The sequence below is a fragment of the Pithys albifrons genome, chromosome 4, assembly GCF_047495875.1.
Source record: "Pithys albifrons albifrons isolate INPA30051 chromosome 4, PitAlb_v1, whole genome shotgun sequence".
Taxonomy (NCBI): Eukaryota; Metazoa; Chordata; class Aves; order Passeriformes; family Thamnophilidae; genus Pithys; species Pithys albifrons.
This window is the reverse complement of record NC_092461.1, coordinates 1,934,897-1,950,335: the sequence shown is the minus strand read 5'-3', so window position 1 is coordinate 1,950,335 and position 15,439 is coordinate 1,934,897. Positions and strand designations below refer to the sequence as shown.

The 15,439-nt window shown below is 37.4% G+C and overlaps 1 protein-coding gene across 3 annotated transcripts in view; it reads left to right on the top strand.

The window, feature by feature from the left end:
- Positions 1-15,439, top strand: part of KDM1B (lysine demethylase 1B) — a 26,802-nt gene extending 11,363 nt beyond the window's left edge. The window contains exons 11-22 of one of the 3 annotated variants that reach the window (XM_071553191.1): positions 1,147-1,323; positions 2,232-2,306; positions 2,791-2,928; positions 4,529-4,700; positions 5,616-5,743; positions 7,159-7,290; positions 7,762-7,836; positions 8,722-8,838; positions 9,306-9,431; positions 9,858-9,980; positions 11,623-11,775; positions 12,546-15,439. In XM_071553191.1, coding sequence (XP_071409292.1) covers positions 1,147-1,323; positions 2,232-2,306; positions 2,791-2,928; positions 4,529-4,700; positions 5,616-5,743; positions 7,159-7,290; positions 7,762-7,836; positions 8,722-8,838; positions 9,306-9,431; positions 9,858-9,980; positions 11,623-11,775; positions 12,546-12,629 — 1,500 coding nt within the window. In that variant the 3' untranslated portion in view covers positions 12,630-15,439. The other 2 variants (XM_071553188.1, XM_071553189.1) reach the window with 2 other exon arrangements.

Here is a 15,439-nt window from a genome sequence, read left to right as displayed (position 1 = left end):
GTTCATTTGTTTGTTTAAAAATAAAGCAACTTTTCTGGGGCGTGGACTCTCTTCTTACATGTCTCCTTATGCACCAGAAAAATTGCTCCCATGTTTCTGAAAATCCATTCTAAGATTGGATGGTTTTGAGGGAGTTTGTTGGGGTTGAGGTTTTTTTTTTTGTTTTGGTTGATTGGTTTGTTTGGGGTTTTTTTTTTAGATTTAATGCGTAGAAGATTCTTTTGCAGTGAAATACAGAAGTTTTTAAAGTATTAAAATTTTACTGTGTCTGCATAGCTATCAAACTTTTTAAAGGGGTGCTTGAACTTTCTAAATAGTGTTTTGTGGGTGCTTTATGATTTTTTCTTTCACCTGACTGTTGGATAGGGAAGTGATTGTCTTTTTACTTCAGCTAATTCTGTGCCACGGTCTTCAGTAGAACTGCTGAAGTTTCACATACTGAAGCTTTCAGTTATAGAATCACAGAATCATAGAATCGATTGGGTTGGAAAAGACCTCCAAGATCATCAAGTCCAACCCTTGGTCCAACTCCAGTCCATTTACCAGATCATGGCACTCAGCACCACGTCCAATCCGTGTTTAAAAGTCTCTAGGGATGGTGAATCCACCCCCTCTCTGGGCAGCCCATTCCAATGCCTGATGACTCTCTCTGTAAAGAATTTTTTTCTGATATCCAACTTAAATTTCCCCTGGCAGAGCTTAAGCCCATGCCCCCTTGTTATGGATGTCTGCATTTCTGTGAAGGTTTTGGATATTAATCTATTTTTCCCTTTCAATGCCATTTTGGAATGGATTTTACTGGAATGCCATAGTGAGCATTGCAACCAGGTAGATCCATTCTGCAAACAGGAATCCATTTCAGTACCATTCCTGTACTGATGGAACACATTGTGGGGTTTGCAGGAGTATCTTGTAGACTCATTTGTTTTTATTCCATGTTAATTTCATGTTATTTAATAAATTATTACCTTACTGTGTAAAACTGGCTAGCAAGAAATTAAAAAAAAATTACTTTTAAAATACTCTCAGAAGTCTGAATCATGATTTTTTTTTAACCATGATTTACAGTTTAAATATGATGTAAACACATGAAAAAATGGAATATTAGAGAATCAGGAGTTTCTGTTCTTTCTTTCTTCTGTGCAGGAGGCTCTTACCCCTCAGAAATGTGTCCGTCATATCATAGTCCGGGGGCTCGTGCGCATTCGCTGTGTGCAGGAGATGGAGAGGATCCTTCATTTCATGACAAGGAAAGGCTTAATTAACACAGGGCTTTTGTCAGTCAGTCCTGACCAGTACCTTCTTCCTAAGGAATACCACAATGTAAGTTGCTCTAATAATCCCTGTGTTATTAGTGTTCGAAAACTACATGGAATATATAATATTTTTTTGGTTCTGGACTTTTCTTTCACTTCCATAAATGGCTGAAATGATGGGTAAAATTACACCTAAAAGCTGACACGTGGCATGTTTTTCACATTGTTCCCACTTGCCTTCAATGGTTATGGAAGCTACAGACATTAAACTCTGCCCAACAAGGATTTTTTCCCTACTAAATTCTATGGAATTCAGTCCTATGGATTTGTGCTTCCCGTGAGCTGTTCAGGTGGATGGGAACTGTGTGAAAAAATATGCAATATGTTCTTCTTGTGGCTTAATCCTATAACACACCTCTGCTTCTATAGCTGAGGACACTCCTGTTCCATGTTGGTTTGCAAGAACTGTGATCAAAGGGTACATGTTTATGACTAGCAATTTGCTTGACAGCATCCAAAACTTATCAAATCAATGTCCTCTGTAGTGGAATACCTCTTAGAGACTGTAAGTTGATTACATTTGGAAAGTGTATATTTGTATACATTTTTAATTTATAAAATAGCTTTTACTGCCCAACCCAATCTGACTAAAATTATCACAAGGTAAGTGTGATTCAAGTCTGATAACTTCAGTTAGAATTTGCTACTTTTTTTAGCTTTTTCTCTTAAGAGAAACTGAGGCATCTTCTTTTGAAGTCCTTAAAAACTTTTCAAAGCTATTATTGATTTTTTTTTCTACATTAAATTTACTGTCATCTTTAAAAGTTACCATAGTTTAGAGGACAAGAGACCCCAGACTTCTGAAACCTGCAGATATTTTTAACTTTAGCAAAAAGTAAAATGAGAGAGAAATGGTGATTTCTATTTTAGTTCTACCTATTTTTGTTTAATTAAATATTTTAATGTTTTTTTTAGAAATCTGTCATTATTGTTGGGGCTGGTGCAGCAGGATTAGCAGCAGCACGACAACTGCACAACTTTGGAATTAAGGTAAGAAGCCTTACTTAAAAAAATCCTTACTTAAATCAGACTTCCTCTGCTTTTAGGGTGTTCTTCAACATGAAAAAACCCCTACACTCCTGATACAAACATGTATGTTTAGGGCCTCCTAATTAATTTGCAAAATCTGGGGGGTTTGCTGAATAAATGTCCATTTATTTGTACCTAAAATTCAAGAGAACATGCAGCATAGATTTTACACAGGACTGCAGCCAGATCATTATGTTTAATAGCCTGTAGCATGCCTTAAACTCCAGTTTCAAGATTTCCTAACAGGTCTTTAGCCTTTTTAAAAAGAAAGCTTATTTTTCTTAGGATTGTTTCTAAAGCAACAGTTATCTTTGTATATGCATATCCCAAAGGGTAATTTTCAGGGGGTTTTTTTTGTGTTTTGTTTTCTCCTTTGCTCTGGAGTTGAACAGAGATGCTCAGTGTAATTAAATCTTACCATTTACTAAGCTGCATTTTGGCACAGGTCATTGTCTTAGAAGCTAAAGACAGAATTGGTGGCCGAGTGTGGGACGATAAGACATTCACGGGAGTCACTGTTGGAAGAGGTGCTCAAATCGTCAATGGATGTGTCAACAACCCCATGGCACTAATGTGTGAGCAAGTGGGTTCCCTGCAGTGGCCATGCATTATCACTGGGGAAAACTGCTGCTAAAACCAGGTTCAGGTGGCTGGGGAAGGGTGGGGGTCCTTTTTCGTGACATGATTAAACCACTCCTGCACTGTAAGTAAACTCCGTGTTGCTGTTATATCATTGATAACAGTTGGCAGTAGAGAAGGGCTGAATGAATGAATATAAAGAAAAACAAGGTGGCTGCAGCTTCAGAACCAGAAGAAACCACTTTTTTCCCCTTTTCTGGAGGCAGAAATGTAGAAGGTCCCCAGCAGACTTCCTTAGGGCTGAGAAATGCTTTACTGTGGGAGGCTGTTGCTTCTGTGACAGACTTGTCTTTGCTCTGCCTTGATATTTCTTGTTAAATTCTGCACAAATCACTTGCCTTTGCTCTGCCTTGATATCTCTCATTAAATTCTGCACAAGTTACTTTGCTCTGCCTTGATATTTCTTGTTAAATTCTGCACAAATCACTTGCCTTTGCTCTGCCTTGATATCTCTCATTAAATTCTGCACAAGTTACTTTGCTCTGCCTTGATATCTCTCATTAAATTCTACATTAATATGTCTAACAGCTACTGATGCAAACACGCTGCAGTTCAATTTCTTTAAAAGTTATTATTATTTACTGCCTTAGTTTAGGTGTTTTTGAGGCAGGCAGCTCAATTTCTCCAGGTGGAACTTGAGTATGGATTTTGTTCAGACACACGTGCAAATCCAGCCCATGCTGTTTTAAATGTTTAGTACTCATGTTTAGTACATAGGAAATTTGTATTTTTTTAAAAAGTCATGTTTTATTAGTGAGATGAGGAACAATGACTTCTGTAGTGCACTTTGGGCACCCCTCCCTTTGTGGTGATTTAATGTCATCTTTCATGGAAAGTAAAACTGTACCTTGAGATCTGCAGTGGTGACCAACAGCCTGGAGAGCTGTGAGGAGATGACAGACATTGGCCCTAGGAAGAAATTACCACTATATTTGTGCTATTGTCCCTGGACTTGACTCTGAGAACATAAAAACATCTTTATTCTGATTTAACTCTTGTTGTGTGTTCAATGCAAGTTGGACAAGCAAAGCAAGGCACTAGGTTTAATTCCAAATAATTTCTTTCTTTCTTTGGTTGTTAAGAAAATTGGTGATAACTGGCAAGAAACATCCTGTCAGTTCCTGAGCTGAGGGAACTATTTGGGCCTCAGGCACCAGAAAGGTGTAGAAAGGAGCTGATTTAGACAGTAAATTGAGGTAGAAATAAAGGAGACTGGTTCATCATGTTTGATTACCAGACTCTGCATCTCTGTACTAGCCCCTTGCCTGATAGGAAAGTTGGAGAGGAGGCTTCTGTGAATGCCTAGTAAAAAAAAAGATGGAAAAGTGGGCAAAAACCATTTGTGGACAATTAACAGATAGAAGGATTGTTGGTATTCCAGTTTTAGGAAAACAAGAGTTAATCTGACTATTTAAAGTTATGGATGTGTTTTAACTGGTATCACTTAAATCTGAGGGATTCATCTTACTTTAAATAACTTTGGGTAGGATAGGCACTGTAGTTTTTCCATACTTAAAAAAGCAATAAAATGTCTTTTTCTTAAGCTTGGCATTAAAATGCACAAACTAGGGGAGAAATGTGACTTGATCCAGGAAGGTGGAAGGATAACAGATCCCACTATTGATAAACGTATGGACTTTCATTTCAATGCCATCCTAGATGTCGTCTCTGAGTGGAGGAAAGATAAAACCCAACATCAAGACGTTCCTCTTGGTGGTAAGTGGGAGATGTGTTGCAAAGAGAAGATGTTGGCTGTGTTCAGAGTTTTTATATTTAACTGTCTCTTAAATCAGACATTTTTTAAAGTGTGGATCTGGCCTTAAATCCAGCAGGGATTTGTGATGCGGTGTCTTGTTTTCATGGTGGAGCTTTTTTGGTATAACTAGTGCCACTACCAGCTCAAAAGACTTGCAGGCCATAGCAAGCCATAACTCTTACACTTTTTGACTATTCTGCCTAAAAAAGAGCCTGATCAAAGCCTTCTGCTGGCAAGAATACTCCCATCTCCATGGGTAACACCTCCCACCACACTTAGAACACAAAAGCTCCACAGCAAAAAATAAACTTGCTCAGAAATGTCTGCCTCCCAAATCTCCTCAGAGTGGATTCTGTAAGACAGAATTAGCAACTCCTGTTTTCTTCAGGGAACTCTGGATCCAGTTTCTCAGCTCTTTTGATTTTGTAAGAATTAATCAGGATTTATTTGCAAGGATTCTCCATTATCTTGAAGTGTATTGTACCTGAAATATCTTAACTGTGTATTGATGATAGCTAAGCAACTAATTTCTCTCCTGTGTCAACTGGCTAGCTCAGCTGTGCTGTTGCACAATGTTTCTTTTTCTTATTTTTCTCAGTAATTTTAACCTCTTTCCTGAAGTATGTTTGCTTCTTGAACAAGATTTTACTAGAGAAACTTGTGATTAAACAACGAAGTTGTACTTTATCACTGGAAAGATCTTGTGGGTGGTGTGGGGTTTTTGTCTTTTTTTTTTTTAAATTTCTGTAAGAAGAAAAACATCATGGTAGAAATCAGCAGCAAGCTTGAAAATCTTGTGATACAGAGAACGTTGTGTTGAAATGCAGTAGGACTTCTGACAAATGGTGATATATTCTAAACATGTTCTTTTACAGAAAAAATACAAGAGATCTATAAAGCCTTTATTCAGGAGTCTGGTATCCAGTTCAGTGAGCTGGAAGAAAAAGTACTACAGTTCCATCTCAGTAATTTGGAGTATGCCTGTGGCAGCAATCTCTCTCAGGTGAGTTTTGACAGCTGTCTCCTGAAGTGCTTGAGCTGCACAGAAAATAGGGCTGGAAGTAACACTGAGAAGTCACCTGATCCATCCCATGGCCCCAGAGGAGGAATCAGCTTTCCCTGCTCTTCCTACATCCCATACCTGCTCTGTGAAAGCACTGAGACACTGACTCCAGCACTGCCTGAGGGAATCTGATGGCAGTTCCTGACGTGCTTCCAGCAAGATTCTATTTAATGTAGAAGTGGAGAGTAGGTGGTTAGCAGAGACAGGACATTCTGCTGAGGTGCTGGGTGGGAGAATTCACAGCAAAGTTTCCTCTTCAGGTGTGTGTGACTTCTGCTTCTCAGCAGAAGTTCTGTATTTAATAAAAACTGAGGTATTTCTCTACCCTGCTAGGTATCCTCAGAATAAATGCACTTAACTTCTGAAGTGTTCCAACACCCTGATGGTGGGACCCAGTTCTGCACTCCTGGGTATTCTCTTGGCTATGCAATCCTTGACTTTCCTTACAACTTCAGTTTTAACCAAGTAGCTTCAGGAAATACCAGAGTATGATGTTTGCAGTGCATTATTTAGTGCTTTTGCCACATTTAAAGGTGCTTAGAGTGAATTGTGCTATGGCAGTGGGACAGCTGATGGATTCATGCAAACATCATGAACTGAGAAGCCCATAAGACCCTGGCAAAAATCTGCAAGACAATGTCATACCAGGGCAGTGGAAAATATTTTGATTTGTCACGTTTTCATACTCCATGAGCACTCAGGGGAAATAAGAAAGATGTGAGAATCTATCTCACCTTCAATTTTAAAATTGAAATGTGGAGTAAATGCAACTGCAGTGATAGAACTCAGCATTTGAATAGCAGTTTGAGAATTGCTTCAGATTTTTCACTGCTGAGTGGTAATTGCTGAGTGCAAATACCACTGTTTTACTAAGTGTAAGTTTGTAGAGTTTGGAGGAGAAGGTCAATGGAAGGACCTCCAAAGTGATAGAAAAATTCCACTGAGTTTTTTTCTGTATCTTATTTTCCCCTCCATCTTTTGAAATAAGGTATTTCCATTTTTATCTGAAGTTCTGTGGCTGTAAAATCGGATTTCTTTGCTACATACAGACATCTGAAATAAACACACCTGGATTTTTGTACTACTTTCCATGTTTTTTCTCCCAAATAGAACTACAAACTACCTGATAGTGACCACCCCACGTCATGACCATTGTTAATGCAGCAATTCATCCATTGTATAGTGTAGCACTACGTAAATAAGCAATTTGGTTCTGCTGGTGTTGCCATAAATTGTGGTGATACACTTTTTTCCCCAGTTGCAAAGGGGGACAGGGTGGCTTTTAAACTGAGGGACTTCTGTTAGTACCCACATCCCCTCCCCAGCAGAAACAGCCAGGTGTGTTCTGTTCACAGGTATCTGCACGCTCATGGGACCACAATGAATTTTTTGCCCAGTTTGCTGGAGATCACACTCTCCTAACTGTGGGATATTCCACTGTGATTGAGAAGTTGGCAGAAGGGCTGGACATCAGGCTGAATTTCCCAGTGAGTCTGGAAAATGTTGTCTTGGATTCCTCCAGTCATATCTTTGTATTCTTTTGGACCAGGCAAATCTTTGCCTGTGATTAATTTTTTTTTTTGTTTTTAAATAAATTGAAATAGAGGATGATTTCTGCATTTCTGGAAATCTTCCTGGAGGACTGTCAGCACTTAAATATTATGATATGATGATCTTAAATATTATGATATGATGATCTTAAATATTATTATGTGATGGTCTTAAATATTATTATATGATGGTCTTAAATATTATGATATGATTGTCTTATATGTTAAAATCATGATGATTTTCAGCTTTCATGGAGGCTATTTTTTTGTCTTTTTGCATTTCTCTGAAAATTTGTGTTCTTCACTTTCTAGTTTACTGACTGGTGCAGTATTAGCTATTTTTGCTGAAATTTGAATTGTATATGTACACTTTGTAGTATAACTTTCTTTTTATTTGTCTTTCAATAGGTACAGAGCATTGACTATTCTGGTGAGGAAGTGCAGGTCACTACTGCAGATGGAACAGTGTGGACAACACAAAAGGTACCCAATGTGCCTCAGTATGAAGAATTGTAGGGAGTACACACTACTTGTCCTTTTTGTCTGTTTACTTCCCTCACAGAAGACTAGTCCAATTTGTCCCCACTCAAAGATGAATATTCATGCCTTCTAATGACCTGTATTTAGGTGTCCTAGAGCCTAATTTTCAGTGAGCATTTGAGTACAAGCTGATTTGAAGAACTATGAACTATAAAAGTAGTACTAAAAATCTGAAGTAAATAGATTTTTATCTGTTTTGTGAAGTGATATTTTTCTTATCTGGTTGCATTCCCTGCTCAGTTTTACTCTATTTAGCATGTGAATCTGCCCTGTTAAAATCTGCACTTTGTTATGCAGGATTTGACAAGCCATATATCTCAGTTTCCTTTATTTCCCTGTATCCCCAACCTTTTTGTGCAGAGTAATTTAGCTTTGAGTAATTTTAAAAATTATATATAAACTCAATGAAGATTGGATTGACATCAACAGTCTTACTGAGCATATTTTAAAGAGAAGGGATCTGTGAAGGAATTAAGACCAAACCAAAACACTGACCATGGATCTCCTTTCAAAATGACACTTTTGTTAATCTGAAAGCCATTGACTGTCATTTACAGGAGGTATTAGCAGCATGGTGAGTCACTCTGATACAACCAATTCATCAGACTAAGACCTAAAATCAGTGAACTTTGGGATTTGTTCTCACCTGAATTTAAGGCAGGTGTTTGCCATTAGTGGGAACTAAAATAAGACACTAATCTAGAAATGTTTGATGAGTTATTATGCTGCCTCCTAAAAGAATAATCCAAGACAGGTAAGAGGATGCTGTGAGGCTTAAGTGCAGTATTCAGGTTTTGCTGCTGTTGTGATTGTAGCTATTTCTTTCAGGTCTTAGTGACTGTACCACTGGCCCTTCTGCAGAAAAATGCCATTCAGTTTAATCCTCCACTGTCAGAAAAAAAAATTAAAGCCATTAATAGTTTGGGAGCAGGAGTCATTGAAAAGGTATGTGATTTCACATTATCTTTAGTTTTCTTTTCCTAGAAACATTGGCTGTTTTGTCCCTGTTTGGGTTTGGGTTTTTTTCAGTGTATTTTTCAGGATTTATTATGTCCCTGTTTCTTTTGCAGTGTATTTTTTAGGATTTATTATGCATTTTGTTTTATTTGTATACAGCAGTCCAGAAGAGCAAAATATTATTGGGAATCACATAAATTTGTCTTTCTTAGATTTCCCAACTTAATGGTGGTGTTAAAAAACTGTTTGAAGAATAATTTCATGGCTTAAATACTTTCTGCCTAATTTTGAGCAAGGCTTTGTGATAGTCGTGGATCTTCCAAAATTCCAGGAATATGTTTGTCTCTAAATGAGTGGATACAGAAAACAAAAAGAATGAGAAAAACACATACCCTCCCCTGTTATTTGTTTTGAGGTATGAAAAGCTTTAATTCCATCTTTCTCTCCCTCTCTAGATTGCCTTGCAGTTTCCTTACAGGTTTTGGGACAGTAAAATTCAAGGGGCTGATTTTTTTGGTCATGTTCCACCCAATTCTACCCAACGTGGGCTCTTCAGTGTTTTCTATGACATGGATCCAGAGGTATGATAGCTGTGCTTTCTGTTGGCCCTCAGAAATTCACTTTGCCTTCTAAGTGCAGTAATTACTGAACAATTAAATGTTTCTTCTTCCCCCCCCTCCACCTTTGCTACTGTTAAAGGCAGTGGCACCAGTGCTATGTATGGAGAAAGAGCTGACTGATACTTTGTTGTAATAAATGGGAATGTTTTCCATTGGATACAAAGTTTTCAGTTAATTCACTGAGTTGACTGTGACAGATCTGTGAACAAGACCTCAGAAGATTTAGTAATTTGAGTATAAATACTGTAGAATACACTCCCTTTCTTCTAAAGAATCAAACCCACCTTCCTCTAGAACAAAAGTTACTTTGCAGCTGAAAATACCTTTGTAATACCAACTAGAAGGGACTCTTCAAGAAATAATAACATAATAAGGTCTTGTTTTTAGGGCAAAGAAAGCATTTTAATGTCAGTGGTCACTGGAGATGCTGTGGCAACCATTAAGAATTTAGATGATCAACAAGTAGTGCAACAGTGCATGACTGTACTCAGAGAGCTGTTTAAGGAGCAGGTAAGAGAAGCCTCTTTTATTAAGACATGAATTAACTTGCCAACAAGTTAACTTGTCAAATGTAGTAGAAAGCCATTGACATTTGAAACTATTTTTCTTTTCTTGTTGGTTTCAGGGAATGTGCTCCTTTAAGATGTGCTAAAACCATGGGATTTGGTCCCTTGTGTGAAAAATGTAAATTGAAATATCTTAGATTTTACCTGAAGGAAACTAGTAATGAATTGAAAAATAGAAATAAACTATCATCCTTTAAAGTGCTTATAGAAAGCAAAATTAATTAAAATTTAGGCAGGTAACACAAACATGCTTCTTACCTGTCACTTTTTTTTTGTCTTTGTCACTTCTAATATGCAATAAAATCTTTAAGCTGAATCTTTAAGATGAATTTGATTATTATTTCTGCCCTCCCTGCAAGCAACTGACATTACAACACCCTCAAACCAAACCAATCCAATCCTCATTTTCTAATAACTAACACCCCTTCCTCAGCTGTCTTGGGATGGAGGTACAGGCAAAATGATCTATTGCAAAAAACAAACACTAGATAAAAATTTCTACCTTTTTTCCTTCCCCCAGATCATCAGTAGGATCAAAACTAATAGAAAAATCAGAGAAATCCAGGGCACTGTCACTTAGCAATGTTATTTGCATTACTAGAGACAGTCATGTTTCCATTAATTTCTTTAGAGCAGTTAGATCCCAAGGAATGATTGTGTCAATGATGCTCAGGGGTGATCTCTCAAGTTTTCCTGATGGTTCAGATGTTGGGATTAATGATCTTGGAGGAACTTCAGCATCTGAAAACTCAGCTATTCCTAGAAAACATAGTTTTGGTGATGGCTTTATTGTTCCTGGAACCATGTGCAATCAAACTCCACATACCTGTTCTTTCGGTCTCATGAGAATCTGAATGCAACAGTCTGTTTGTCAGTGCCAGATGTCGTGCAAGAGGCAACCAGAGGTTCTTCTGCTTACCTGTCATGAGCTCCTCCAGAGCAGGACCCAGCTCTGGGTGACTAAGCCTTCATTCTCCAGGCCCTTTTTGGTAGAACTGTGTGGAATTTGCACACTGCAAAGAATATACAGTATTATTGTCATGGCTCAGTTACAGACACTCTGACTTTTGGTTTTTGTTTTCTCCCTGAACTGAGTTTTCAAGACAGCTTTTCTTGATCTTAGATAAATAACCTTATTTCTCCATTAGAATAAAATTATCTCCAAAATGGAGACTGCATTTTGAGATTTAAATGGCAAAGCATTATGCCTACCCAAGACAACAATTGCTTACATTATTGATTCAGACATGTTGAACAATGATATCATTATTATATTTGTTTACAAGAGTATATATCTATTTTCAGGAGAATTTTTTTCTCACGTGTAGTTCTAGGTATGTACAATATGCAGTTTTGTTGCATTCAGAACAGCACAGCCATGATGTTTCAGGCAAATCTAGCAAACAGAATCCTCTCTGTGGTTAGTGCTATAATAAAAAAAATTGGAATTTAATTCCTGAGTGGGATCTAATCCACATCTTAACACTACTACATACTCTGAAGATTACAAGAAATGGTTTATGAGCAAAAGCTGTGCAATTATAAACTCTCCTTTGCAGTGCATAACTTGTGTGTTGATTCTGCAGGAGGTTCCTGACCCAGTGAAGTTTTTTGTTACTCGGTGGAGCAATGACCCCTGGCTGCAGATGGCATACAGCTTTGTGAGAACAGGGGGCAGTGGGGAAGCTTATGACATTATAGCTGAAGACATACAAGGAAAAGTTTTTTTTGCTGGTGAGGTGAGTGTCTTTGTGGCTGGCAATTAAGGTTATCAGGGAGCAGCTTCTTAGGGCTTAAGCTCTACCAGGGGAAATTTAAGTTGGAGAGCAGAAAAAAATTCTTTACAGAGTGCTCAGGCATTGGAATGGGCTGCCCAGAGAGGGGGTGGATTCCCCATCCCTGGAGGTTTTTCAGCTGAGCTTGGCCGTGGCACTGAGTGCCATGATCTGGTAAAGGGACTGGAGTTGGACCAAGGGTTGGACTTGATGATCTGGGAGGTCTTTTCCAACCCAATCGATTCTATGATTCTATGATTGTCTTTTGCTAACCAGCACCATTAGAGGTAGTATATAAATATTCTGTTACACAAATGTGCTAATGATTCTTGCCACAGAACTCTCTATTCATATTATTATCAGGCATGGGAAGTCTGACAGATAGTTCAGGTCAGGAGTAAACTGCTTTTTTAGTCAAATTTAGTCTTTCTGTTGCTCCACTTGTGGGTAATGTAACAAATGCAGGATGATGGTGTAGGTGCATTCTATAATGGAGCAGAATTTAACCTGCCCCCCCTAAAGTGCAGATGGCAGAACACGCTGGTTCTGTTGCTGGCTGACATGCAGATTTTGAAGTCCCTAAAAATCTTAAGTGTTTCCTCCAAAATTTATTCTAAGGACTTTTCCATGGCTTTTACAAAACGTTGTTGTATGGTTAAAGAAAACAAAACTTATAAACTGAAATTCTGCCTGTTCTAATAGTAACAAATAACTTTTTTTGTCTTTTAATACAGGCCACAAATAGGCACTTTCCTCAGACCGTCACAGGCGCTTACTTGAGTGGGGTTCGAGAAGCAAGCAAAATAGCAGCATTTTAAGTACTGAAATGTTGTGTTTATAGAGATATTTATAATTGTTTACTGTGGGTAAAATTATCTTCAAGTTTCCTATTGCTGCCTTTTTCCTCCGTGGTACTTGAATAGTAAATGGTACCTGAAGATCAAATCTTCATCTTCCTTTTCCTCTTTCTCTCCCACCCCAATATTACATATTGCTGGGGGCTTTTTTCCAGCTAAGGTATTACTGGCAGGAGTGACATTGGAATCCCTGACCACAGCTTAACTAAGAGGACTTTTCTTGAGAGTTCTCTTCTGTCTGGCTGAAGTCGTGCTATTGTGAACCTTCATTTCAGAAGGTCAGATTAAAACAGGACTAAGTTACACACAGCATTCAAAATGCTGGCAGTTAGTTGTGACAATGGGAATTATCCACTAACTGTGCTGCTCAGGTTGATTATGCTCACAGGAGTTCAAACTGGCTTCCAAGAGCCTGAATAGCCTAGAAAAATTCTAGAATTATTGTAGGAAGGAACTCTGATTTCCCACTTGCAATCAATGACCTTTTCTATAATATTTTTTCATGTTCTTATCTTCCACTAAGTGGGCTTTGGAATATGAATTTTGTTCCTTTAAATAAGAGAGCTGGAACAGTTTACAGTGCAATCATAGAAAGGTTATTGTAGCTAATCAAAACTTGAAAAATTAACTTTTACATTACTGATAAAAACTTTAAAATACTTTCTGCTACTTATTCAGAGAAGTCCTTGTTACAATAACAGGTTAAGAGTTTAGATTTGCTCATTGCTTCTGGTCATGTAGAAACAGGACAGCTTAAAAATACTGTATTTTTATGATTATTTTGAAAACAAACTTCCAAATTCATTTGGGCTGAGTATAGGAAGTATCTGCTAATTGGAATGCACAGTAGAGGTGAAGAACTAAACTCATTCAGCTTTTAGATTAAAAAATAAAGTGAAGATGAATGAGGAAAAATAGTAACACTTTTATGAAGGGCTGAAATATGGTGGCTTGCACTTTGACTTGAAGGTTTTTTGTCCTTTTATTATTAGAATATTATTAAAAACAACTTGAGGGAGTCATTCAGTAAAGGCTAAACAGCCATCTAGTAGCTTTTCCATGGGACAGGGGAGAAGATACTTTTCAACAGAAATAAGACAGACACAATCAAAATATCTGTTGTAATACTGTTCTACTAAAACAGTATTAATGAACAAAAAATTAAAATCTACTTTTAGATCTCTTTCCTCCCATCTTCCCTATAACTTCACTGCATAGACTTAATGATTTCTGAAATGAACATAAGTACTTACTCTGTCTACCCCCATTTTCATGCATAGGCTTTTCTCTTTTTTTTTTAATCTCTTCATTTAGGAATGACACAGCAAACTTGTTTTGAGGTACAGTGCTTATTCCCATAAAGCTCTATCATTGGAAAAAAACAACAGGACACCTTAAGAAAAAAAAATCATGGAATCAGAGTGGTAAAAGGGTTGGAATGGACCTTAAAGATCATGTAGTCCCAACCCATGGGCAGGGACATCTCTGACTAGACCAGATTGCTCCAGGCCTTACCCAGCCTGGCTTTGACCACCACCAGGGCCCTACTGAATAAATGCAATTTTTCTTTTCAAATATGTAATGTTTTGTTTTTACAGGAGCTATGATATTGTTAAACCCCCTTTATTTAATCTCTAATTTACAAGGTGAAGATGTTTATATAATGATGTTTTTCAGATATATATTCTGTTCTGCTTCATAAAGCTGAGTTATATGAACAGGAAGAGTGAATTGTTCATAATTTTCCCCTACATAAATGTTAGTATGTACAGTTTTAAAGTATTTCCAAGTATGAAATTGTAATTTAAAGGCTCTAAGAAGCAAGACAAAGCCCTCTGATGATAAAAGATAACCAGACATCAAATGTTGCTTTTGGTAGTCATTGCACTTTGATAATTTCATGTATTACAGGCCAACTTACAGCATAACTAGGAAAGATTGAGAACTATCTACGTTTGAGTTCCAAGTTTCTTTCCCACTTTATCATGTATGACAAATTATTAGGAGAGAAGCTTCTGGTGGTGGGAAAAGCTTATTACTACAAGCCCAAAACATTATATTCTATGGCTGCTTCAGCTGCCCTTGTTCAAAACTTGGTTCCATATAAACATGCCACATTTCAGGTAGGAATGGTCTGGAAAGTTTAGCTCAGCATCCTTTTCTGCAGTCCAAAGTTTGTGTGAACATGCTTGATTGTCATCCTGGTAATTTGTACTTGGGGTTTTCAATCTACCTACAACTCTGCAGGCAGATAAATGGTATATCCTAGAGAAGAGAGATGGACATGGACACGAACAAGTACTGTCACATTTGGCTTTAGATGATACAAAACTGGATAAGAAATGATAAATTTACCAATGGCTTAGCCTATTAATTATTTGTATATTATTTTGGTGCCAGGGCACTTAAAACTGTGTTGTGCTGCACTTAATTTTGAGGAGTAAATGGAATAAGTGTGTTCCATTTTAATTTACGTTCACTTGAAATATATAAGAACATCAGGCTGGTTCTGAGACTTCATTCTTTAATGTTGCCCCAAATTTTTTTTCATATCTATGTTAAAATTTATTTCAAGCATGTATGTGTTTTTTCTTTTGTGTTTAATTTATTCCCTCAAATAAAGAACTGGGGAATGTTTTCTTTGAGTGGATGTGTTTAAATGTTATATATAAAAAGAAAGATTTGAATGCAGAGCATGATCTGTTACACCTACAGTTCTTCTGTGTGACTTTGTTATGGCAGCAGAATAAAACTGGAAAGTATCCACAGGA